The sequence below is a fragment of the Zophobas morio genome, unplaced genomic scaffold (genome assembly GCF_036711695.1).
Source record: "Zophobas morio isolate AGI-343-1 ecotype UQ-CSIRO unplaced genomic scaffold, CSIRO_AGI_Zmor_V1 ptg000044l, whole genome shotgun sequence".
NCBI lineage: Eukaryota > Metazoa > Arthropoda > Insecta > Coleoptera > Tenebrionidae > Zophobas > Zophobas morio.
The window spans coordinates 867,969-892,309 of NW_026972149.1; the positions used below are offsets into that span (position 1 = coordinate 867,969).

The 24,341-nt window shown below is 39.0% G+C and overlaps 2 protein-coding genes across 5 annotated transcripts; one reads left to right on the forward strand and one right to left on the reverse strand.

The window, feature by feature from the left end:
• Positions 1 to 1,145: 1,145 nt before the first annotated feature.
• On the forward strand, positions 1,146 to 21,570 carry LOC135141503 (E3 ubiquitin-protein ligase HUWE1). 4 transcript variants are annotated; one of them, XM_064072653.1, is made up of 21 exons: positions 1,146 to 1,462; positions 1,835 to 2,151; positions 2,210 to 2,449; positions 2,501 to 2,752; positions 5,712 to 5,983; positions 6,036 to 6,435; positions 6,487 to 6,588; positions 7,080 to 8,669; positions 8,727 to 9,303; positions 9,486 to 12,806; positions 12,852 to 13,013; positions 13,067 to 13,214; positions 13,273 to 13,359; positions 13,450 to 13,706; positions 15,786 to 18,490; positions 19,237 to 19,747; positions 19,797 to 19,985; positions 20,043 to 20,364; positions 20,422 to 20,587; positions 20,774 to 20,964; positions 21,020 to 21,570. In XM_064072653.1, exons 2-21 carry the CDS (start codon positions 1,888 to 1,890, stop codon positions 21,120 to 21,122), a joined length of 11,859 nt encoding a protein of 3,952 aa, XP_063928723.1. In that variant the 5' UTR covers positions 1,146 to 1,462; positions 1,835 to 1,887; the 3' UTR covers positions 21,123 to 21,570. The 4 variants fall into 4 exon arrangements, with proteins under 4 accessions (XP_063928723.1, XP_063928719.1, XP_063928722.1 ...); XM_064072649.1 differs by having other exon boundaries at positions 13,273 to 13,706; XM_064072652.1 differs by having other exon boundaries at positions 12,906 to 13,013; positions 13,273 to 13,706.
• Positions 21,571 to 21,868: 298 nt separating this feature from the next.
• LOC135141376 (lipoyl amidotransferase LIPT1, mitochondrial-like) lies at positions 21,869 to 24,240 on the reverse strand. The gene is made up of 3 exons (XM_064072433.1): positions 23,665 to 24,240; positions 22,859 to 23,180; positions 21,869 to 22,712 (listed from the first exon to the last, which is right to left on the reverse strand). Exons 1-3 carry the CDS (start codon positions 24,148 to 24,150, stop codon positions 22,354 to 22,356), a joined length of 1,167 nt encoding a protein of 388 aa, XP_063928503.1. The 5' UTR covers positions 24,151 to 24,240; the 3' UTR covers positions 21,869 to 22,353.
• Between the last annotated feature and the right edge of the window lie 101 nt (positions 24,241 to 24,341).

A 24,341-nucleotide genomic window follows, 5' to 3' on the forward strand; every position in this document is an offset into this window, starting at 1 on the left:
GGCTCCTACTGTATATAAACATTCATGGTCAAATAAAACGGACTGTGTATTTTTTTATTGTTGATTTATTGGAGAAAAAATACAAAACAATTTTAAATATGTGATATAGTACCTCACAAGTCATAAGTTATTTTCTATTTTCTGTCTGTTCCACAATACGCACATGTCACATCAGTATCACTGAAATAAGAATTCTTTGACGTTCTGAAGTTCTGAAATAGTTTGTTTAAATGACTCGAGTACATCTGTTATTAATTATTATGGTAAAAATTACCGTTCCTCTCTATAATAATAATAATAATAATGGGAAGCCATAATATACTAATAGGTTTTCACTCTTACAAAAATTTTACTTCGACCATTTTTGTGTTTAAAAACGCGTAGACACGGATTTAATACTAAATTATAATTAATTTGCAACCACTTTATTAACTAAACAAGTACTTTTAGAAGAGTTTATTACCATAATGTACCTTTGTGTTAACGAATCTTTTTTGAAAGTTTTATTTTTCTTAAAGGGGTAGTATATTTTATATGTATAATAGACTTATTTGTACAAGATGAGATTTTTGATTTGTTGAGTAATTAGTAATTATCCATTGGGGTACAATTCTATCTCTGTATAATTACCTCTCTCTATAATAATATTAGGTATCACAATATTTTATTTGCAGTATTGATTTAGGCGTTTTGCTAGTTTTAAAATATAGATCATGTAGAAATTATTAAGCAAAAATTTTTATATTGATAGTTTAAGACCTCAGCCCCTCTCTTAGTTACGTCACTGGTTGAAATGAAGCTTTTTGTGAATTTCCCAGGTTCGAAGAATATTCTTGAAGAAGGGCGTTCTCTAAGTTTTTTGTTGTAAATATTTTTAGATCGGAGGCTCAAAGCGACGGCAGTAGCTAATGAAATAACTGAGTCTGCGCGCCAGGTTTAATTGCAAACGATGTAGAAATGTTATAAATGTTGTATATTTCAGGTAGATACAATGGTATATATGTTAATATAAATGCTCGATACTAATGTATATTTTTTCCTTGTGGGTACTATTGTAATTACACCACGCTTGCATAGATTTGAATTTCGCGGTTGTGGTGTGGCCGCTAGGGGCATCGTTTTAGTGCCAGGTGAGTTTCAGTGTTGGTAGCAATGGTCTAAGAGCACCTTTATTTTGTCGATTGGACTGTATTTTGTTGAAATTCAAAGGAAAATAAAGCGGTTAGAAATTAAATTTTAATATGTTTTGCTGTAAAAGTGATGATCAAGTGGATCAATATTGTTGAAGTTTTGTGTTGAGTGAATAATCATTTGGCAGTTCTTTGTTGGACCAGTTCAATGAAACTTGATGGACATTCGTGAAGGAAATCAACTAAGGATCGGTCATCGGTAATAACAACATAAACAAAAAGTCTATCGAGCTCGTTATACATGACTTTGGGTAGACAGACTCAAATTTGAGGTATTTATAGCGCGATGTATTTTTGTTAAATTTCATAGTTGTCAGTATTTGTGAAATTGTTTGTCAGTTGTTTTCCAATATGGCCGATAGAGCGTACGTATAAAATTCGAGAATATTAATGGAAACAATTCAGAAAATAGTTTAACGTTTCCCCGTTTTCATTAACAAAAATCGCAACTATAAATTGCAACACCTTATGCAGTTTTCTTTAATGGATGACGTTTTTCTGATAATAATGACTAAGCGATATTCCCGTGTTGCAATTGTGTCAGTTTTGTTTATAATTCTTGTGAACATACCAAACCAATATTTATACATACTAAACACAATTAACTCAGGTTGCTAACGTGGTTAATGCGAGGTGGTTTTTAGCTTTTTCAAGCCCTAAACTTTGATGTAATGCTCCTGTCATAACATATGGCACAATGAAAATAGACAGATCGCGAGTGCGGAAGAGCACTTCAGATGTTCCTATCGAGTGCCAACAATTGATCGAAAGGCTTCAAGCATGTTCCCGGACTGAACTCCTTGAAGAACTATCAAAAATTAATACATGGACGTTCGGGAAATGCGAATTACTACATTGGGCCTTAGTTCTCGACGTTTTTGACAAGATTCTCGGAGAAGCCGGTCGGAAGTCGTTTGAAAATAAATGGGCTTTGCATTGTGATACTCATTATAACGGCACGGTGAGAACTGCAAATTCGTGTTCAATGCAATTTCACTTTTTTTTTTTGTTAATTTTAGGAAAAGAAGCTACTACTATGGATTCTACACTTCACTACCCTCCTAATCGAGCATTCGTTTTCTCGGCACTTGTACAATTCCTTAGAACACTTGTTGGTGCTCTTGGAGTCCAACGATATGTCAGTAGTTTTAGGAGTTTTAAATCTATTGTACATGTTTTCGAAACGCAGCAACTTCATCTCACGTTTGTCACCAGAGAAGAAAAATTCTTTACTTTCAAGACTGCACCATTTGGCTGAAGTATGTATAATTTTTTGCGTCATTGTGAATACTTAGTTGCTGGTTTTGCAGAATTGGGGAGGAAAAGAGAATGGCTTTGGGCTTGCTGACTGCTGCAGAGCCGATAGGCCTCTACCTCCGTCTGCTACAACACTTCATGTAGAATTTCATAGAGAATTTGAAGACCCGAAGGACGCTTGCTCGAAAAATGGCAAGCACTCGCCACATATTATTCACATTGAACATGTGGATAAGATCCATAAGACTCCTGCCGAAATTATGAAGTCGTTGCTGGGAATTTACTATGTGCCTACTGATAAACAAGTATGTATGCCCCCCAAAACTGTCAGTCATTTTTGTAAAAAATTTGTAATTGCGGATTTTGTCATTCAAAAATGATATATTTTCATTTTTTAAGGTTAAATTTTATTATTTGTACCATACAAATTTTTCCATATTTTAATTTTGATTCTAAAATCGATCTACACTGTGTAGAGAATGCCCTGAGTTTTTGTACTTTTTTTTTCGTTTTAATAAAGAAAATAAGTTTTGCAAAAAAAAGTTGAATATAAGATATGGAGATATCTCTTTTGGCAGAAACCAAATTTAATTCAGTGTTGAATAGCATCAGGTAGTAGTTTTAAAGTGTTGTATCGTAAGCGTCTCGGATCTGCCATTTTTCAAAATAATGTTCTATAATATCGATTTTTTTACATTTTTCACTCACTTTATTGATTGTGAAAAATAAATAAATGCCTTATTTACATGCTTTCATAATAATGTTCAGAATTAAAAAAAATGGTAATTTTATGTATATGCGTTAATATATTTGCCATACGTTTTAACCACAAAGGATTCATCTTTTTTGTAAAATTTTCACATTTTTGTAAACATTTTCATATTGCTATTTTTAAGTATTCAAAAAAGTATAAAATGCTAAGGGTGACATGACGTGAGGTTTGGGGATGATAAGGGCGGGGCTCGGTGATGCTATAATTGAACACATGAATAAAGCGTCGCAGTAGACGTAAAAGCGTCTGGATGGGTCCATTTGTAAATATAAGGGGAGAAAACAATCGGGCATACCGACAGTGGCGTTCGTCATCCTGTTTTATGATTTCTTTGTGCTTTAACCTCACACTTAAACACGTTCAAAGGCAGCTATGGATTTTTGAAGATTTGTCTTTAATAGTTGCATTATAAATTCGAGTTTTCAAATTGACATGACGAAAATTCTATCAGAGACAAATCTTCAAAAAATCATGGTTGCTTTTGATCGTGTTTTTATTGCTTTTTTGAAACCAACACTGTCATCTTTAAAAATAACATTTCAATTTTTCATTTGATATTTTCTTGATTATAAAGAATCTAAATTTGCAAAAAATATGTAGCCATTTAATTAAAAAACTGTGGTTGGTGAGTTCTTGAAAGTGAGGCCTGTATTTTCATGAACTCCGAAAAACCAAGAATTTTCCACTGTCGGACTGTTGGAACACCTGTCATTGTATATTTTCGTAGATTTTGTATTTATGTACAGTTGGGGCCATTAATATTGATCACCGTCCTAGCTCATTTATCGAAATTCATCCCTTGATGCGTAACAAAACAGAAACATGTGAGCGCAACGATCCGTTTTCACTTTCTGGCTCCACATTTTTTCAGTTTTTTGTTTTCATACTTGAACTGAAATAATCAAGTCAAAAATAAGACATGAACCTTTAAATGTGTTCTCTTTAAATGAAAAACGGAATACTTAATCTTGCGTTTCTTTTTATTCTTTTATTAAGTAAAAACATTTTTTTTTATATTGCACGTGTTTTCGGTGGTAGACAATACAGAATTTTCTTCACTTTTCTTGTTTTGTGTTCATTTTGGTTAAAAATCAATTTAACAATAAGACACTTCAAGTAATTTTAAAAATTATTTGAAAAATAATGCAAAATGTAATTGAAAAATGGTATATTACGTACCGAGGTGGAAAGTGCCTCATTTTGTTCAAAAAAGTCGATTTTTATTATTACTATAAAATTTTGTTATATGAAATTTTCAGGTGATAATTTCCCTGATACGATATTAAAAAAATATTTATTTTACGTTTATATTCAGTAATTATAAAAACCTTGAAATTACAGCAATTATTTCGAGTCAGTAGAAAGTCACTAAACATTAAACATTTTGGCGCATTTATTCAAGCTAATAATTTTTTGTTTATTATATTATATATAAAAGTATATTGCAAAAATACCATTCTTTATTTTTCAGATTTTGTAGGTTCATTAAAAAAAAGCAAAAAATCACTATTTAATTTTCGTAAATTATTGCAATTTTTCTTAAAAGACTAATGTTGTTCGCTTGTGTAACTTGACGTAAAATTTGACATATAATTAACTAAAATTGTTTTTTTAAGTCTTAAATTTTTGTACTATATATTGTTGGTTTTAAGTCAAATTGCGTTTAGCCAATATTAACAGGAAACAAGAAAACGCGATGATTTTATATCATTCGTATTAGGTAAACTTAATTATTATGAATTTCGTGTCTAATGAGTTAAATTTGTCAATTGCTACTTTTTTATTGCTCACAAATCTAAATTGAGTTAAAAAATTAAAACCTGTTGGATAAAAATAACATTAATGATAATATCGATAAGTAATAATATTTATTATTGTAACTTTGTATTAATTTACAAATTACAAGAAATCTTATTAACGTGGTTCATAGCTAGAACCATGGCTGCGGGGGGCGGCCAATATTAATGGCCACGTCTGTACATTGTAATGTTTCTTGTTACTCTACATTTGATGACACACAAACATAACATGGAGTTATCTATTGTATTTTTAGCATCGAGGTTGCTTACGTTGCACTTTTGTACATGCTGAAATTCATAAGATTCTTTTGTATTGAGTATCTTGCGTTCGTCAGAAATTGATATCGTTTTCATTGAATAGATATTTGGAATTTTATGTGTCATGTATCTACCATTCTTGGGCGTAAACTTGCTTACGATGAAAATCGATAAAAATCTCGCAACGAATGATATAAATTGATATCAGATCGTTACGTATAAACTTGACACCCACAGGTAACCACGTCTTCACTGCTTCAAGCGTATCCTTGGAAATAATTCAGGGGTTTCTTTAGAATAAGTGCCAGATCGATCCAGCTGTGCAATAAGTGGGCCAATTGTTCATTATGATGCTAAAAAACCGCGCATTGAATAGATTTTTTCTTAGGGTTGCTTTTGAAATAAAACGACTGTTGATCGGATTTTTTTTAACAGATGTGGCTATTCACGCACGTCCGTTTGGCTCACCATTTCGCCGATTATAATAACCGTCTGTTGTGTGTACAAGCACGGCTTCAGGCACTATCCGTGCTTGTATACTCGAACGCTATACAAGACTCTCCTCACAATCTTCTCTATAATGGCCTTCTCGAAGAATTGGTGGAGTTGGTAGAAATGAAGGAAGCGCATTTGGTGGAGATTCGTTCAGCAGCTTTGCGAACACTTACAGCTATTATACACCTAGATAGAAACCCCCATATTCCCAAGTAAAACATCCTCAATGGTTGTAGACGAATTAGCTAACGTCTTGTTTTGCAGAAAACCTGGATCTAGACTTAATAATATTATTGATGTAACTGGTGCTAGTCAGTACCACGGATTTTTGCCTCTTTTAGTTAGGAATTGTATTATAACCCTTACAAATCAAAACGGTGAAAATCAAAGTAAGAGAGAAGACGTCGACTGTGAAAAAAATGACGATATTGAATTAGAATGTGATGAAGCGAGGTTGATGGAGAGTAGCGATGTGACAATGAGCCCTCAGCAACCATTAGATCCTAATGCGAAATTTCCGTTGTCTTTAGCTACAGCTTTGTTTTCGTTCTTGTATCATTTAGCAAGTTATGAAGCAGGAGGCGAAGCTTTAGTTTCGTGTGGCATGATGGAATCACTCCTACAAGTCATCAACTGGCACGGAGTTGAATTAGAACACATTACCGTACGTTTTACATATTTTAAAATTTGCAATTTTTACGCGGATTTATTACAGTTTGTTACAAGAGCCGTTAGGGTAATTGACCTCATTACCAATATCGATATGCAAGCTTTCCAAACTCACGGCGGGCTGCAGAGCTTCATTAGTCGCCTAGATGTAAGTATTGTTGTTATAATTAAACAGATGTATATAGGTTGTTAATCAGAAGCATAGTTTTAAAAATAAGTAGACCCTTTGTTTCCTCTTATTGTTGAAAATGCAGGGTGTGAAAAATTTCGTTCATTAAAGTCGCTATAATTCATTTCCTACGACTAATGGTCAATTGTCAGAAATTAGCCGTTAATTATGGTTAATTTGGGTTAAGTACTTGTAATTACTAACAGTCATCAGCTATAATTATGGTAAATTATGTAAGTACGTTAGTTTGAAGTTAATTACCAATTAATTAATAATTAAATTACACATACAAAGTAAGTCAGAGGAACTAGCGGCTACGTTATATATTATATTCATTAATTACTTATAATTAATCACAATTCCTGTTGCCTTGTTTTCATTTGTAAGAAAAAATTTGGGTCTAATTATTTTCAGGACTACGTTTTTTGTAACTTGTCTGGTGTGCGCTTTATATTCGTTTTTATGGCTAGGTGGAAGTAAAACTATGCAAAGACGAACAGTTATACGAAGTGAAGTCAACGGTTACTGAGCAGAGTTTAGAAGATAATGCAACAGCAGGACCGTCGTCCGAGAATAGTGACAGTGTGTCGGAATGTACAAAATTAGTGGATCTTGTGTACCATGCTGAAAACGTCGGTAAAACATGCCTACCTCAGAGAGCAGCTCTCCTAAAGTCAATGTTGAACTTCCTAAAAAAGGCTCTACAAGATTCGACATTTTCGGATAACATCCGGCACTTGATGGAAGGTACTTTGCCCAACTCGCTGAAAAATATCATAGCGAACGCTGAGTATTACGGGCCGTCTCTATTTTTATTAGCCACTGATGTCGTGACTGTTTATGTGTACCAAGAACCATCCCTGCTTTCGGCTCTTCAGGATAACGGTTTAATCGAAGTCGTCCTGCACTCGCTATTAGTTAAAGAAATTCCGGCAACTCGAGAAGTTCTAGGGTCGCTGCCGAACGTATTCAGCGCTTTGTGTTTGAATAACCGTGGGCTTCAACAGTTTATTAAAATGAAACCTTTTGAGAAGACCTTCAGTGTCATGTTGTCGCCCGATTACCTCCCTGCGATGAGACGTAGACGCAGCTCCGAGCCAATGGCGGACACCGCGTGTAACCTCGGTAACGCCATGGACGAGCTGATGCGTCACCAACCCAGTCTTAAGAGTGACGCCATCAAGGCTATCATCGACCTTTTAGAAGAACTGGTCAATTTGGGAACAGACCCGAAATACATATGTTGGAAACCCCACAGTAAATCCGAAGTGTCGCCTTCCAGTAGTACACGTTCGGCAACCAACACCGAAGGCTCTTCCGACGAAGAAGACGAAGACGAAGAAGAAGCGTCCACGTCGTCCCAGAACGCACAAAACGATGCTCAAGTCCAGCAAGAGAACAGCGAAAGGACTCCCATTGCGCTCATTGATTATATACTAAATACCATGAAGTTCATTGACGCTATTCTGAGTAACAACTCGACGGATGATCATTGCCGAGAGTTCGTGCAACAAGGAGGCCTTCGTCCACTTTTAAAAATACTAGGGTTACCTAATTTGCCGGTCAATTGCCCCGTTACCAATCCAGCTCAAGCCGTAGCTACAGTATGCAAAAGCATTCTAAACCTAGCCCACGAAACCAATTTGTTTAAAGAGGGATTAGCTCAACTGACTCAAGTCCTGGACACATTGAAGCCGATGAACACGAAATTAGACGTTCCGAGTGGTCCTAAATTATTACTAGAACTGGCGGGTGCATCTAACGTTGAAAATGCGTTCAACAATGCAACCGTGACGCCATTGCTTCACGCCATGGGAGCGGCTCATGGCTACATTATCATGCTAGTGCACGTATGTCGAACCGGGCAAAGCGAAATTCGAAATCTGTCTTTGCAAAATTGGGGTTCCGAGGAGGGACTACGTGTGATTAAAGGATTGGCAGACCTGTATACATCTCTAGTTTGGGAAAGCACCCTTCTATTAGCTTACTGCAGCGAGGAATACATACCCTCCGACTTTACCAGAGAAGACATTGAGAAACTGAACGCTTTCTTCGACCAGGTTTGTCATGTTGTTGAAATTAAATGATCATCACCATTATTGTTTTGTTTCTTATAGTGCGAAAGTAGCAACACCGGAAGCGATAGCACCGTCAACGTAGCATCCGCAATGGAAGCTCTCACTACCAACCCACCGACGATATCCATGGACGTGGATCAAGAGGCTGTGACGCTCAACTTAAGTACTAGCTTGAAGTATATAAAACCGCTGCTCGGGGCTTCGTCGCGATTAGGTCGTGCGCTCGCGGAATTGTTCGGTTTGCTCGTGAAATTGTGCGTCGGTTCGCCGATTCGGCAAAGACGCGGCCAAAATATAATAGCAGCACCTCCTTTACCGACGCCGTACGCCCGTAGTGTTGCTACGGCTTTAAATATGCTTCTCGCAGATGGATTAGACTATGAGAAGTTGCCGGCTTGCCCGTTACTAAAGTCACGGATTACGTTCCTTATTTGTAGTGTCGGGTTTACAAGTCCGATGTTGTTCGATGAAAAACGGTACCCTTATCATTTGATGTTGATGAAATTCGTCGAATTGGGAGGTCAAGCGATTTTCTTCAACACGTTCCGATGGGCTCTCACCGCCGGAGGGACGATACCGATAGAGAAGGCCTTCGAGCAAGGAGCTCTTCCCGAAGGTAAGTGCATGTTGTGTCGTGAAACGAATACGTTCTTTTGGATTAAAAAGAAAAAAACACTCGGGTTTCCTACCGACTGCGCCATTTTTATTATTTTTTAGTAAGTGGTGGGTTGTTTTATTTCAAAGCGCGTATTCGTTCACGGTTTTGTGGATTCATGTTTGATGGACTCATTCTACCAGGTACTGCGGGATTTTTGGACGCGTGGTTGATGCTTCTCGAGAAAATGGTTAACCCGAAAGCGATTCTTGAGTCGCCGCACATAATATCGAATAGAGCGTCTCAAAGTTCCACTTACAAAGGTTATAGTTTCGATCCTCTAAAATACCTCATTCAGATTCACAAGCTGGCGTTTGAGGCGGTGATGCTGTTGTGGGATAAGGCACCGATAGCTACATACGGCACTCGTTTGTCTGAAAACATTCTAACGATCCTGCGGCATATACTTCGCGGCGAAAAAATTATCAAAGAAAAGTTAAAATCGGAAGAGAACGTATCGACAGATCTCAGTAGACCTAAAACCAGTACCGGTGGTGGTAATTCCAGTCGTGAACCAGAAGTAAACCCAGAGAGTTTGAGCCAGTTGATGGATATGGGTTTTTCGCGCGAACATGTCACAGATGCGTTACTCAACACTTTGACTGTTGAACAAGCAACCGATTACTTGCTCACAAATCCTCCGTCTTTTTATCGCATGACGTCGTCTTTTATAAACTCCGACGAAGACGATCAGATGATGCAAGCTATAGCGATTTCCCTCGGCGCCTCCAGTTCACCGAATGCTGCCAAAAAGAAGGTCGTTGAAGACGATGGAAAACCATTGGCTGAAAGTTTGATCGACGATTTTACTAACCACGCGCTAGAAGCGTGCCTTAAGTTGTTAGACGCAACTCCAGAGTCTGTTCATAAGATCTGCGAACTACTCGTGACGATAATGAAACGTAACGGCCGTACTTTCAGGGATAATCTGCTAGATACTTTAGTTAAAGAAATTTATGATAGTGCAGAGAGTGTTTACTTATACTATTCGGAACAAGACAACGATCCTGACTACCAAAGCATTGCTGATTTATCGTGCACTTCGCGATTAGGTAACTACATACACCTGTATATCCTATTCTTCGAAGTTTCTTCCTATTTCGAAATGAAGATACCGTGTGCTTTGGCCGTACACAAAACTGGTTTAGTCGACCTTCTCATTAAGCTCATAAGTGTGGTGAAAGATGCGATGACTCGTTCGGAAAATTTCGTGGAACCGAAATGGTTGGCTTCGTCTTTTCTTTTGATCGACGCGGTATCGAAAGTATCGACTTGTACCCAACGCAAGAGAACTATGCACTTAAGTACGACACGCGTGTGGCGTTGGTTTCACTTAGAAACCGGCAAATGGGCACCTTATTCCAATAGCAATAACAAACTAATCAACGATGCTTATTGGAACGGAGAACCCAGCGTTCGAGTGACTTGTGGACGAAGACGTTACACCGTCACTTTTTCCAACATGCTGCAATTAAATGATGAAAGCGGCAACAATAGACCCATTTGTATGACTCTAATCAATTCGGGCCTACCGAGTTGTTCCGACGTGTTCATCGTCAACACGGAGGAATCCCTGAACGCCGAACTAACAGAAAAAGAAGAAAAAAGATGCATTCTTGTACCCAATTTAACCAAATCCCAAGAAGCGGAAATCGTAAAAGCGTGCGTCAAGTTCATGCATATGCCCATAGACAAAGACTTCCTCCACTCGATTTTACAAATTTGCATCAGACTTACAAGAGACTTCGAATTGGCGAAAATATTCGTGCAAGAAGGTGGCGTCAAGTGCTTGTTGAAAATGAAACAAATGAGAGAATTCGCTGGTTTTGGTATTTTGGCAACGATTTTAATCCGACACGCTCTGGAGGAGCCGAACACGTTGTCGTATGCAGTCGAAAAAATCATCAGAGCTCGAACGCTCTCGACCATACCGCCGTATTATAAAGAGTTGCTTTACCTGACGAGACAAATCGGCGGAGCCGTTACACGTTCACCCGATACATTTTTCGAAGTCGCTAAAAACGTCTTACGCATTGATACTGAAGTAAATCGAGAAGAAATAGATTCAGGGATTCCCGTAAAGACGGAACCACCTACACGTACAAGAGCGCCACCTTTAGAGGAAGTGGTTTCGAATGAAGTAATTTGCGACCTACTTAACGCTTTACTTAAACCTTTGGAACTTCCCGATGAAAATCAACCTCAGACATCCAAAACAAACGCACAGAGTACTAGTAGTAGCAGCAGTAGTAAACCTGTAGAAGCCATGAGTGCGGACATTGACGATTCCGGACCGGGAACTCCCGCTTCGAGAACTCAAACCGACGGAAATTCCGAGAATCGTAGCGACTCCGAACAGAAGAAAAAGAAGATGATGTTACCCAAGTCCGTCATTTTGAAAATACTAGGAGATGCCGTGGTTTCGTACGGACCCGTAGCCAGAATTATTACAGAATATACATATAAGGCTGGTTCTGCCGAATGCCTCAAGGAAGACTGTACAGCTTTGGCCTTCATCCTCGACAAGATTCTTCCAGAAACTGAGAACATCTCTGATTCGGATTGTTCCACGATGTGTCGAATGTTGATTGCAGCTATCGCGAGTTCGAATCATTCTCCAGAAGCCCAATTTACTTTGGTTAGCGAAGTCCGCGCTGCGTTACTCCGAGCTTTGATAATGCCCGAATCGAGCGAGAAACATAGTCAGGTGCAGTTGATCGCGGGGATCATTTCTATAATGATCGACAATTGTCCGTCGTCACAAACTAGGGTTAAGTCACAACCGCCTACACCCCAAATGAATAACATCGTAAGGCTGATGATTCGGAAGTCGTTGTTTAATGATCTAGCGAGAGTACCCCACTATTTGGACTTGTCATCACCAAACACTCCGTTTACGGTGAATGCGTGTCTAAAATCATTGGAGGCTCTATCTAGAATTGTCAATCAACCAGTTCCGGCTAGTACGCAAAAGTCGAAGAAGAATCAACAGACGGCGGACGAGAGTACGGGAACTCAAAATGGAACCTCGACTGAAGGAACAAACGCACAGAGGGAAGTCGTTATTGACGATTCTGTGGTGATCGAAGATTCAGAAAACACCGAGCACGACATAGCGGTTGTGACTTCTACGATCGAGGTGGAGGCCAACGAGAACGAGAACGTTCTTGTTCACATGATCGACCAGTTGTTGGAACAAGGGAACGACAATAATCAGAGTTTCAGCGACGTCGCGTCTTCTAGGAACCACACCATGGACATCGACGAAGACGGGAACTTGACGTTCGAGCACGAGCGAGACGCAACCGAGGAATTGATGAGTACCGATTCGGGAGAGTCCGATTCTAATCCTTCCGATCAGGTCGAAGATGAAGAGAACGATGACAATGAAGGAGACGACGAGAACATTGATGACGCGGATGACACGAATTACGACGACGAAGACGGCAGTGATCGAAGACGAGGTAAGTTTTGACAGGCGACTAAAACTGTTTTAATGTTTTGTTTAGCTTCTTACATGGATAGAAACGATGACGTTTTGATGATTCAATACACAAATCCAGGTGCTGAGAACGAGGTTGTCACAAGAATGGTCGCATACCCGATGGGAGAGCACGGATCGTTCCCTATGCCCTTGTTCGATGAGATCAACAACAGCAGCGATCACACCGGTGAGTACTAACACTAAAGTTTAATGTTCGTGTTGAACATTCATAAATTATAGGTCCAATCGTGCATCCTCTGCTGCTGTCACGCAACACTAACGAGAGCAGTTCCAGTACAGTCACGCGCACCCAGCGGGTCACAAGGGCTAGGCGGTACCAGTATCTGTTTAATCCGAGGAATCCAAATCCTCCAGTGATACTTCAACGGTAAATATAGTTTTAGTTCGGTGTTACGATGATCGTTAACGTACGTGTTTATGTTTAGGTTGCTTGGGCCTCACGAACCTCAGGTCACTCTGGCGTCGGCGAATAGCATTTTGGGAGGTCCTCCTGAGATGCGGGAATCAGCTCGGTTAGTAGTGATGGACAATTTCGGTTTGTTACCTTCTCATGAGGAACAAATTGACTTTGTCGATCAATCTGGATACCTTTTTGGTCCTAGTTTAGCGGCAACTTTGAATCACATTTCGCCGGTTTTGCACTGGTGGAACATCGAATCCAAGTGTTTGGATTACGAGTCGGTCTACGATGTTACGACGGAAGTGTGCAACAGACTTCTGGCGGTACTCATCAAACATAGAAACGTAGAAATCGTGGACAAAAGGAAGTCGCATGCCGAGGCTCTGAGAAGGTTCAAGTTTTCGGAAGACGATTATATCAAGCCAACGGAAGATTCGACTGAGCCTAACGCCACTGACGGTAAGTGAAAAATTACGTAAAAGGATTTATTAACCGTCATTCGGCCATACATATGTATATACTAGAATTGCCGAACAATTTCTAATCAATAATTGTTCGACGATTCTGCTATAATAATAAATATGTTGGAATGGTAACAGTGAGTGAATTAACTTCTAAATTAATGCCAGTGAAACTGGTTAATACCCAAAATTTTATACGCGGAATTTCTATTATTAACAGTATTTCATCTACTCAACTTGTCAAAATTTGTTTTCCTCAGTCGTACAATATATAGTTTTGGAAATTTCATTCTACCCTATAAAATTTTATTGGCAATGACGAGACGGGCAGTAGTACAATAGCAAAATATATTTACAACTGAAAGTTGTCGCGTGCCGGTAATCCCCAGATGCTAGAAAGCAGGATAATACAGATTCGTTACTCACACTATAACTACCTGCTATATGTTCTCCGACAAATTCGGGTGAACTGGTGTGAGCCATAAATATTTCTTACTATTGTCAATAAAATTTTATAGGGTAGAAAGAAATTTCCAAAACTATACGTTGTGACAGGCGATGTGCATCTTTCGGTCATTCTAGTAATAGTAAGTTCAGTAATATAATGACCTTATTATTTGTAAATGTACCATCATGGGACTTATATTTTGTTAGCGTATATATTCCTCCTAACATTCCATTAGCTGATACATCAGCTCTCACTGACGCTCTAGTACCACTGCACTTCGGTAAGTCTATTATTATGATAGATGATTTTAATTTACTTCTTTTTCCTCAAAGTGATGCTATTCCCACGTGCTCCAAAACTCTTGTTGTTAATTTTTGTGTGCTAATTCTAAGGAAAATCCAAAAACTTTTGGAACTAAATCTCAAAAACAATAACAAGGATTCCTGACGCATAATGAGATTTCACTCTCATTTAGTTTATTTTATGGTATATTATTTTTAGCAAAGTTGGAGAACGAGAAGCCTTTAAAGTTCTAAATTATCTTGCTAGTAAATTTACATCTGGTCATATGTTACCATTTTTCTTGGCAAAAGACTGCAGAAATTTCTTCTAAAGCTTTGTTAAAAATAATAAATCTTCCTGATTATTATAAAAGGGCTCGTATTGTTCCCGCTTCAAAAATGGGGATAGATAAAAATGTAAAGAATTACAGACCCATTTTTGTTATTCAATTTTGGCAAAGTGTACAAGCAAATCTTATATGAGGTGTTATTTAGCAGCGCACAATCGTACATCTCATCAGTGCAGCACGTCACAATCTATGGATAGAAATATACAGATGGACGTTATTTACATAGATCATAATATACTTTGGAAAAAGTTACGTGCATATGGATGTTCCCACAACTGAAGTTATTGTCATATGTCGAAGAGTTCTATGTTTATTTCAAGGCCCTTATGAATATTTATCAAAATACGGAGTTCTCAGCGATCCATTTTAGGTCCATTATTATTTATTTTTTTAATTAATGATTTGCTGACTGGTTTTACCTGCAATATACTCGGATATTCCGATGCTGTCAAACTATTTCGTCCTGTCACCAATGAGGAAGATACACGTCCTTTACAAGTCAATCAGGATACATGTTTTACCGTATCATACATAAGGAAATTCTATTTCATTGGTATGGATATGGATTACACACTAGATGATTTTCCACTGAAATGGAAAGAGATCGTGAAAGATGTAGGAATAAAAAATTGATCCAATTAAGGAAATGGGTTACACATCGAAACGAGCAATCTCCAAAATTTTTAAACTTGTGAATAACAAACTCGACGGTCACTACCTTTTTAATAATATGTATTTCCCCGTTCCCAGACAAGGATCATCTTGATACACCTTCACCAAAAACAAAAATGTTTGAAAATTTCTCCTATCACAATGTTACACTTTGCCAACTGTATGTATGATGACGTTTTTTACTTTAAATCTTATTCATATGTTTAATTTTCTAAAAATGTTGTAATTTGAGTTTGCTTGTGTTGTATTCTATTTATATGTATATTTTTAATTGTCCTATAACTGGAATAATCTTTTAGGCAATCAAATTATTATTATTATTATAGGAACCGACGAAGACATTGATGGTGTTCCGCTTGAAACATCCGATACCTCAAACGACGATCGTTCAGAAATTAACAATAGAATGGAATCGTCATTCATCGGTTTTGACAGCGGTACCGAACAAACGCGACGTAGTTCACGTCCTACGACTGATCGTTCCGATGGTATCAGGAACAACCCTGAAGAAAGTAACGAAAGCGCAACCACAGAAAGGAACGGAAGTTCCATAAACCCGTTCGAAATACCGACTCTCTCCCCTTATATTCCGCCACCACGTCTGACTACCATGTTCCCGCGGGGTTCTTTACACCCGCCCGACATCGCGGAAAACACAAGTCAAGAAAATAACGAAGACAATTCTTCACGCGATAACAGCGAAGATACCTTCTGCAACAGAAATCCTCCATCTTGCGGGCCCGTCAGTCCCGATATCTTCGAAGACACTCTCAATCAACAAATCAATTCGCTTTCGAACTCGGAGAGAGAACCCGAGCCTACTGAGGACAACGCAACCACGAACTCCTCTCAAGAACCTGAGGAGATTCTCGGGTCTTCGTCTACCACCCCTCAACAAGAACAAGCGTCCGCTTCCGCTACCACCGCTAACAACAGCGAACCAGGACCTAGCAGCGACCCGACAGAAGAGATCCCCGACGGGGTAGATCCGTCATTTTTAGAAGCTTTGCCGCCGGACATGCGTCAGGAGGTTTTAGAACAACACAGAATTCTGCGTCTGCAGCAACGCATCGCCGCGAGAACCGAAAACACGGAAGCAGCAACGGGATCGACGGAAGTGAGTCCCGAATTTCTGGCAGCTTTGCCACCTTCGCTGCAAGAGGAAGTCCTTTCTCAACAAAGACTCGAGCAGCAAAGACAAGCCGCGGCTCAAGCTAATCCGAACGAGCCGTTGGACGCGGGCGCTTTCTTCGAAACGTTGCAGCCGTCGCTGCGGACGATGATCCTCTCTGACATGGAAGACTCGCAGATGTCGGCTCTACCGCCGGATTTGGCAGCCGAAGCGCAAACTTTGCGCAGAGATTGGGAAGCGAGGAATCGGCAGATGGTGCAAGAAAGGATTCTCCAGAGTAATTTGACGAGCATCATTAGACACTCGACTAGGTCAAGGCAGCCGCTTCATCACTCGTCTGGCCACTTTCCGAGAGTGCAATGGACGCACTGGAATAGAGAATTTATGAATAATCCTGTCACGCCTAGTCCGCCCTTGAAGATACGAGGAAGACAGTTGTTGGATCATGAGGGTCTTTCATGTTTGTTGGTTTTGCTGTTTACGGATGATCCGCACCTAGGGAAGTTGCGGCTTCATAGAGTCATTCGGAATTTGTGTTACCACGCGCCGACGAGGGAATGGATCGTTAATGCATTGTTGTCGATCATAGACAAGAGCGTGCACGTTAAACCGGACGAGAATTTAAATAAACCCGTGAGGAAGATGCCAAAACCGGGACCATTGTCTAGTAAATTGATGACGGATTCGAAACTTTTGCAGAATAACGGAAACTGGTTGAACATCCGCATGGAAGCTGCACTAGGTTGTTCGGCCAACGTCTTCATTGTTAATAGAATTAGTACCGGAAAAAGAAGTGATAAGTCGTCCGCGTCGAGTATTAGTATACATCCACAGGCTGCTCCTATAGTTTGTAGAAACGCTCTAGATTTGTTCACGTCGTTAGCAAAAGCATTTCCGTCTTGCTTACTTCCAATAAAGTGCATTAGAGATGATAGAGAAGATAAAAATAATTTGTCGCCGGTTAGAGTGAAAGCAGACGGGTATAGCGACTTTTGGGAGATTTTGTTAAGATTGGATTCCGTTAGTACAAAGAAAGGGAAAAGTATTCCGAAAAGTAGTAGCAACAGTTCCACTGTCGAACCCGAAAATAAAATTCTTTCATTCGAGCAGTCCGTGTTCGGGCAGTTGTTGAACATGTTGTCGTCGCCGGTTGTGAATAGGAATACGCAACTCACAGATAATTTATTGAGGTTACTATCTGTGATAACTTCAGGTATGCCAGAACTCGCCAAACCTCCGAACGTTTCGTCTAAAGCTTTGAAAAGCAAGCATCAAAAGATCGATAATCTTACTCCTACGAACGCTCTTCATCTGGCTGTTAACGTAATCACATACAAGAATTGTTCCGAGGAAGGACTCGAGTTCATTACCAACTTACTCTTGAATCTGGCAAGTTCCACCCTAGAAATGAGCTACATGATTTTGAACTTGCTTCTCAGCGGTGCTGTTCGCATCGGCGAAATCGTCAAGGAACAAATTCAAGATATGTTAAAAGAACTTCGAGAGTACAACGCCCAGAAACGAACAACCACCGCTAATAACGACGACATGGGTCCTTCTACGTCCAAAGGAACAATCGCTAACAGGTTTACCAAAGAAACTGTGATCATCACCGCATCTACCAAAGTAAAGGCTTCATGCGAGCTTCAGTTACCTTCCATGGTGCCTTTAACTTCAAAGTCTTCAAGCCAATTATTTTTCTTGAGAGTATTGCGCGTCATTGTACAAATACGAAATTCCTTCAAGCAGAACGTCAAGCGAAACGACGCCTCATGGTGTTACGACATACCAGCCTTAAGTGAACAATTGAGCAGCATCGATAGTCTTTGGGAAACATTGAGCCAGTGCCTTTCTGAGTTGGAACATACTCCAGATCACCATGCCGTCCTCGTCTTACAGGTAAGCCAAAAATCATACATAGTTTCGTTGGTTCAGTTCTAATAAGGTACGCGGGTCTACAAGATTATGTATTAGGACCTTTGTTATGTAAGAGGATTTCTTCCATATTTTTCTTAAAAATCTAGATGTCTAGGGTAAAAAATCAACATAGATTCATAAACCACAAGTTGAACAGTATGTAAAATTTCGAGATGATGTCATCAAATTGTTCTTAGGGTTAGACAGATTTTGGTTAGCGTTTTACCATCTACGTGATATTCGTAATATATATCTAAAATTTGACAACACTCGGCCAGTAGTTTCGGAGATTATTTGTCTAATAAAAATCGCTACAGATAGCAAACAGATAGATAGATGGACGGGAATGGGAGACCTATGTTTTCGTGCCATTAGGACCCTATTACAATACTTCCTTAGCGTATATAGTAAGTAATCGAGTTCATCGGGTTACCTGCCAGTTTCATGTTTTCTCGATCAAAATGTATTTGCTCATCCCCCTAAAAAATTGATGACGTCACCCCAAAATTTTGCTGAATAAATCCTATCTAAAATGTACAATCCCCCCTGAAAATTCTCTGGAAGGAATCCCCCAAATATTCCGTAAACGATCCTCGCATTCTTTTTGTGGCCACCGCTATCTCACTTTAACAATGAAAACAAGTCATTCTATTATGTATATGGGTAAAAGAGAGATAGATAGATAGTAATTGTCCACTGTATGTAATTCTACTAATAAATTTCTGCAGCCCGCTGTGGAGGCGTTCTTCCTCGTTCACTCTCCTCAGCAAGGGCCCTCGAAGAAAGACCAAGACACCGAACAAAGTACTTCCCAGTCGAACGAAGGTCAGGCGTCTTCTGAGTCGAACGAGCGGAGTCAAACCGAAAGCAGGTTCGTGAATCCGGAAATAGAGCTTCACCCGCACGAAACTACCCCGAAAGCTCCGGTGCCGCCAGAGCAGCAGAAGTTTTTGAGTTTTGCGGAGAAGCACAGGAGGGTGTTGAACCAGATTTTGAGGCAGAGCACTTCGCATTTGACTGATGGACCGTTCGCGGTGCTCGTGGATCATACGAGGATTTTAGATTTCGATATCAAGCGGAGGTACTTCCGGTCGGAGCTGGAAAGAATGGATCAGGGAATAAGGAGAGAAGAGACGGCCGTCCATGTGAGGAGGAGCCACATTTTTGAGGATTCGTTCAGGGAGTTGTATAGACGGTCACCGGAGGAGTGGAAGAATAGGTTCTATATAGTGTTCGAAGGTGAGTTGTTGGTAATTTGATTCGGAAAAGAGTTGAGGTGGGTTTTTAGATGAGGAAGGACAGGATGCAGGCGGTTTATTGAGGGAGTGGTATGTCATTATTTCACGTGACATTTTTAATCCGATGTATGCCTTGTTTACTGTTTCGCCTGGTGATAGAGTCACTTATATGATCAATTCGGCTAGCCATTACAATCCTAACCATCTTTGTTACTATAAGTTCGTTGGGAGAGTTATCGGTAAGTGTAACGTTCGTGGGGGTTTTATCTAAGCTGATTGATTGACTTTGGTTGCAGCTAAAGCTATCTATGACAATAAATTACTTGAGTGTTACTTCACGCGTTCATTTTATAAACACATTTTGGGTATTCCTGTCAAATACACGGATATGGAAAGTGAAGATTACAGTTTCTATAGAGGATTAGTATATTTAATGGAAAATAATATTAATAACTTAGGACTCGATTTAACATTTAGTACTGAAATTAACGAATTTGGAGTTACTGAAACAAGAGACTTGATTGTGAATGGGAGACATGTCCCAGTCACTGAAGAAACCAAAATGGAGTACATTCGACTTTCCTGTCAGATGAAGATGACTGGAGCTATCAAACAACAGTGAGTGTTATAAAATCTGGTATAACAAATTTAATAATTGACGTTGTTTTTTTCCAGACTGAACGCATTTTTAGACGGGTTTTACGACATTATTCCTATGCGCCTAATTTCAATATTTAATGAACAAGAACTTGAATTACTTATATCTGGTCTACCAAACGTGGACATTGACGACTTGAAAGCCAACACCGAGTACCACAAATACCAGGCGAATTCTCTTCAGGTGAGTATTTTATTATGTGTAGTGTGATATAGCTGATTCGGAAATATAATACATTATACACATTTTCCATTTCGCACGGATTTCACAGGAGATAAGTATTTCTCACGGCTGAAAATGAGTATCACTTTGTTTTCATATAGTCTAAGACATTGTGTTTCGTTTTACTTAAACGTATTTTGTGTATAGATACAATGGTTTTGGCGCGCGTTGAGGTCCTTTGATCAAGCAGATCGTGCTAAGTTCCTTCAGTTTGTAACCGGGACATCTAAAGTTCCCTTACAAGGTTTTGCCGCCCTCGAGGGCATGAATGGTGTTCAGAAGTTCCAAATTCATAGAGATGATCGTTCAACTGATCGACTACCATCTGCACATACTTGGTATTTATGCTTGTTTCACTCACGGTACCAATTTTTGAGTGTTTGTTTGTTTTAGCTTCAACCAACTGGATCTTCCCGTGTACGAAACTTACGACAAATTGCGCTCGTACCTGTTGAAGGCTATTCATGAGTGTTCTGAAGGCTTCGGCTTTGCTTAAATAATTATTTATATTTAAGACTGATAAAAGTGTTAATTTTTGTTAATATCAAAGTAGGTAGTCACTATGTAAATAAGATATATCTACTACTGTACAAAAAAAGGAACTCATTGTAATATAAAGAATTGTTTTCATTTTGATATGAATAGCAGTTGAGTTAAATGTATGTGTACTTCAATTGCATTAATCTGTAAATTATAATTCGAAGTCACATGTATTTTTGTAAAGGGCCTTAACGGCAATTTGAGCGTGATAGAATGAATTTGATTTGTAAGTCAGATTCACTCCTTTATATTATTTTAGTATTCAATTTGTTGTAATTAATTATCCTAGTTTTTTAAATACCGTTTATTTTGTACAAGTTTCGTTTCTGGTTTACTTTTTTTACATTTTAAATGTTGTAGTAATCCAGTTTTCTCATATTTAATAAAATTTTTCTTAACATCAACACGTTCTTTAGTTATGAAACGATCAGAAAACATGCCAGAAATGCTAAGATAAAACTGATTTTGGCAGATGATATGCCTGTAAGAAAATAAAGGGTGGGTGGGTGGGGCTAGTACTTGTCAAGATGCGACTAATTTGTTAGTTGACAGTAGCTAATTCAAAAATTTCTGAAGCGCCATCTGTCGAAAATTTATAGAAACCTAAATGGCGACATCTAGTTATTAATCTAGTAAAATTAAAGTGTTATAAAATGTCATAGCGTTTTGTAGTTGTGGTAGGTACTGATAATAAACTCGGAATAGTTTAAAAATACTTGATTTATTGTAAAAATTCTTATTATAACTTACTAATAACAATTAGTAACACCTAACCTAAAAGGCACAACACCTTAAACACAAAATTGCAGAAGCGAGTTAAAGCACTATTAGAAACATTAACTAATTAAAAAATGAATACCGCCTACTCAATTAGACTAAAAAAATATTTACAAAAATCAGATCCAGTAAGTTATGAAACATAGTCAATTAATAATAATGTAAGTTATAAATGATATGATTAATTCTTGTTGACCGTTCAGAACGGTTTTCAACTTAATCTAAAGATAATAACACATCAAAAAATAACACAATTATCTAACAGTTAAAATAATGTGATGATAATTTAACCGAAATACTAACTAAACAATAAATGGCACTAGCAAGAGGAAACTGGTACCGTGATAGTACGTTTAGAAACAGAACATGGACAGAAACACAAATCATTTGTCTTTCTGTCCAACCTCATATTATACAGATTGCATGACTTGTCGCACACAGTCTGTAACAAATTTATCTTTATCGCTAATCAAAGTCCCAACAGACCACTCTAAATTATCTAGAGCCTCCTCAGAAAATTTGTGGCCAATGAGACTCGTTATAACATTTACATTACCACTGAAACCATTTGCTGCTAAACCTGGCGGAAGGAACAAATTCACGTCGCTGATTTTGCCATTTTCAACCACCATGGTTACTCTCAAATCGTCTGGAACGTCAGTATTGAGCAAATTATCCGGAACCGTAAACGACCGTGTTATTGTGAATTTTGGTGTTCGGCCGTAACGCCATTCCCAGCCTTGAAAGGTATCTCTAAGTGCATTGATACCTACAAATAAACAAACTCAATTTAGCATCATTCTTAAACCCAGAAGGTTAAAACGATTGTTGATAAAATTATCAAGGGTCATTTGAATCACGTTCCTAAAACGCGCACTTGCTATCTCTCTCGCACTCATGCAATTAGATACTAACCGGGAAACCATTGCTCTGTGGGGTTGATCATCTGAAACCCTTTTTGTTTGTTGGCAAGTTCCAAGCCACCGTCTTTGACAGATAAGGCCTGGGTGCGTAAATACTCCCAACCAACGACTCGATACAGCGAAGGTACGTCGAGTTTGGGGTTTTCTTCACACAAGTTAATTATTTTTGATTTGATGGATTTAGTCGCGTTTGTTTGGATGCCAGCGTCCAGTTTTTGGAGGGCCTGACTGAGGTTAACTTTGTTGCAGTTGACCAGAAGGGTGCAGTGGTGGTAGGCGCTGGGTCTGCCTAATTTAGCGGCCGTTCCAGATACCTGGTTTGTTGAGGAAATATTTGAAGACTTTTAGAACGATAAATCAATAGTTTTTTATTCAACTGGGTGCTATGTAGCGACTATGTTAAATATATACATTTGGACAAATTGCGTTTCAAGGTTCCATTTTACGACTGCTCCTCTTTTAAATTTATGCTGCTGATCTTTCTTGTATAATTTTGTTAGTTTTATGACTTCAAAGGCGAAACAAACTAACACAGTTTACGCGATTGTTATAACTTCAGGTTTGGGAACAGAGTCCAGTTAGGTCAAGGAAAAAATGTGGAGGTATTAAAAATGTCCGCTATTGAAGGAAAAAAAAAAAGTCGCAAAATAGCAAGGTCGAGTTATATGTGGGCTTCATTTGCACAGAATAGTTATTGTAAATGTGGCCCTCATTAAACTTAACTTTCTGAAATTAGATAAGTATTATCAAGTAAACCAGTTCAATGCAGAGCTTATCATTGGTCACGACAAAGGATACTTTGCAATTGCGCAGCGTGAGGTCTTGTCTGGGCGATATCTCCAGCTTGAGTCCATACTCCCTGAACAGCGCTCTGGTGACGATCTCCAGGTTATACTTTCTGTTGTACTGTTCTCTCCCAGTGAAGAAAGTCATGTTGAGATTTCCCAAGTCGTGATAAACTGTACCTCCGCCGCTGTTGCGTCTCGCCAATTTCACCCCCTTTTCCGAGATGTTGTTCAGTTCGGAGACGTTGGCTTCGAGCCAGGGGTTCTGGTGCCTGCCGATAACGACGCACGGTTCGTTCTGCCACAGCATGAGAACGTGGTGGTTTGTGAAGTCGAAGTTGCGGTAGAGCCAGTCCTCGAGGGCTAAATTGGTGTAAATGTCTTTGGATTGCGAGATGAATACTGATTTTTTAATGTCTTTTTCGACTGGTGTCGAGTAGGCCCGGCTGAAACGAGCGAGGAAAGCACTCATTTTGAAGCTTTGTTGCACTAGTGCCATTTTGAACACAATTATTTTAAGTGTTGTGCCCTATGTCCTTAAGGTATTCACATACAAGCGTTTTTATGCGACGCTGTTAGCGCGATGAGGTACTCGTGGAGGGTGATGGTCTGGTGCAACCACTTCCACGTCTGGTGCAGGGAGTTGAGACGGACTCGAAGACCAAGACAATCTCTAGTAGTACTCAGCAT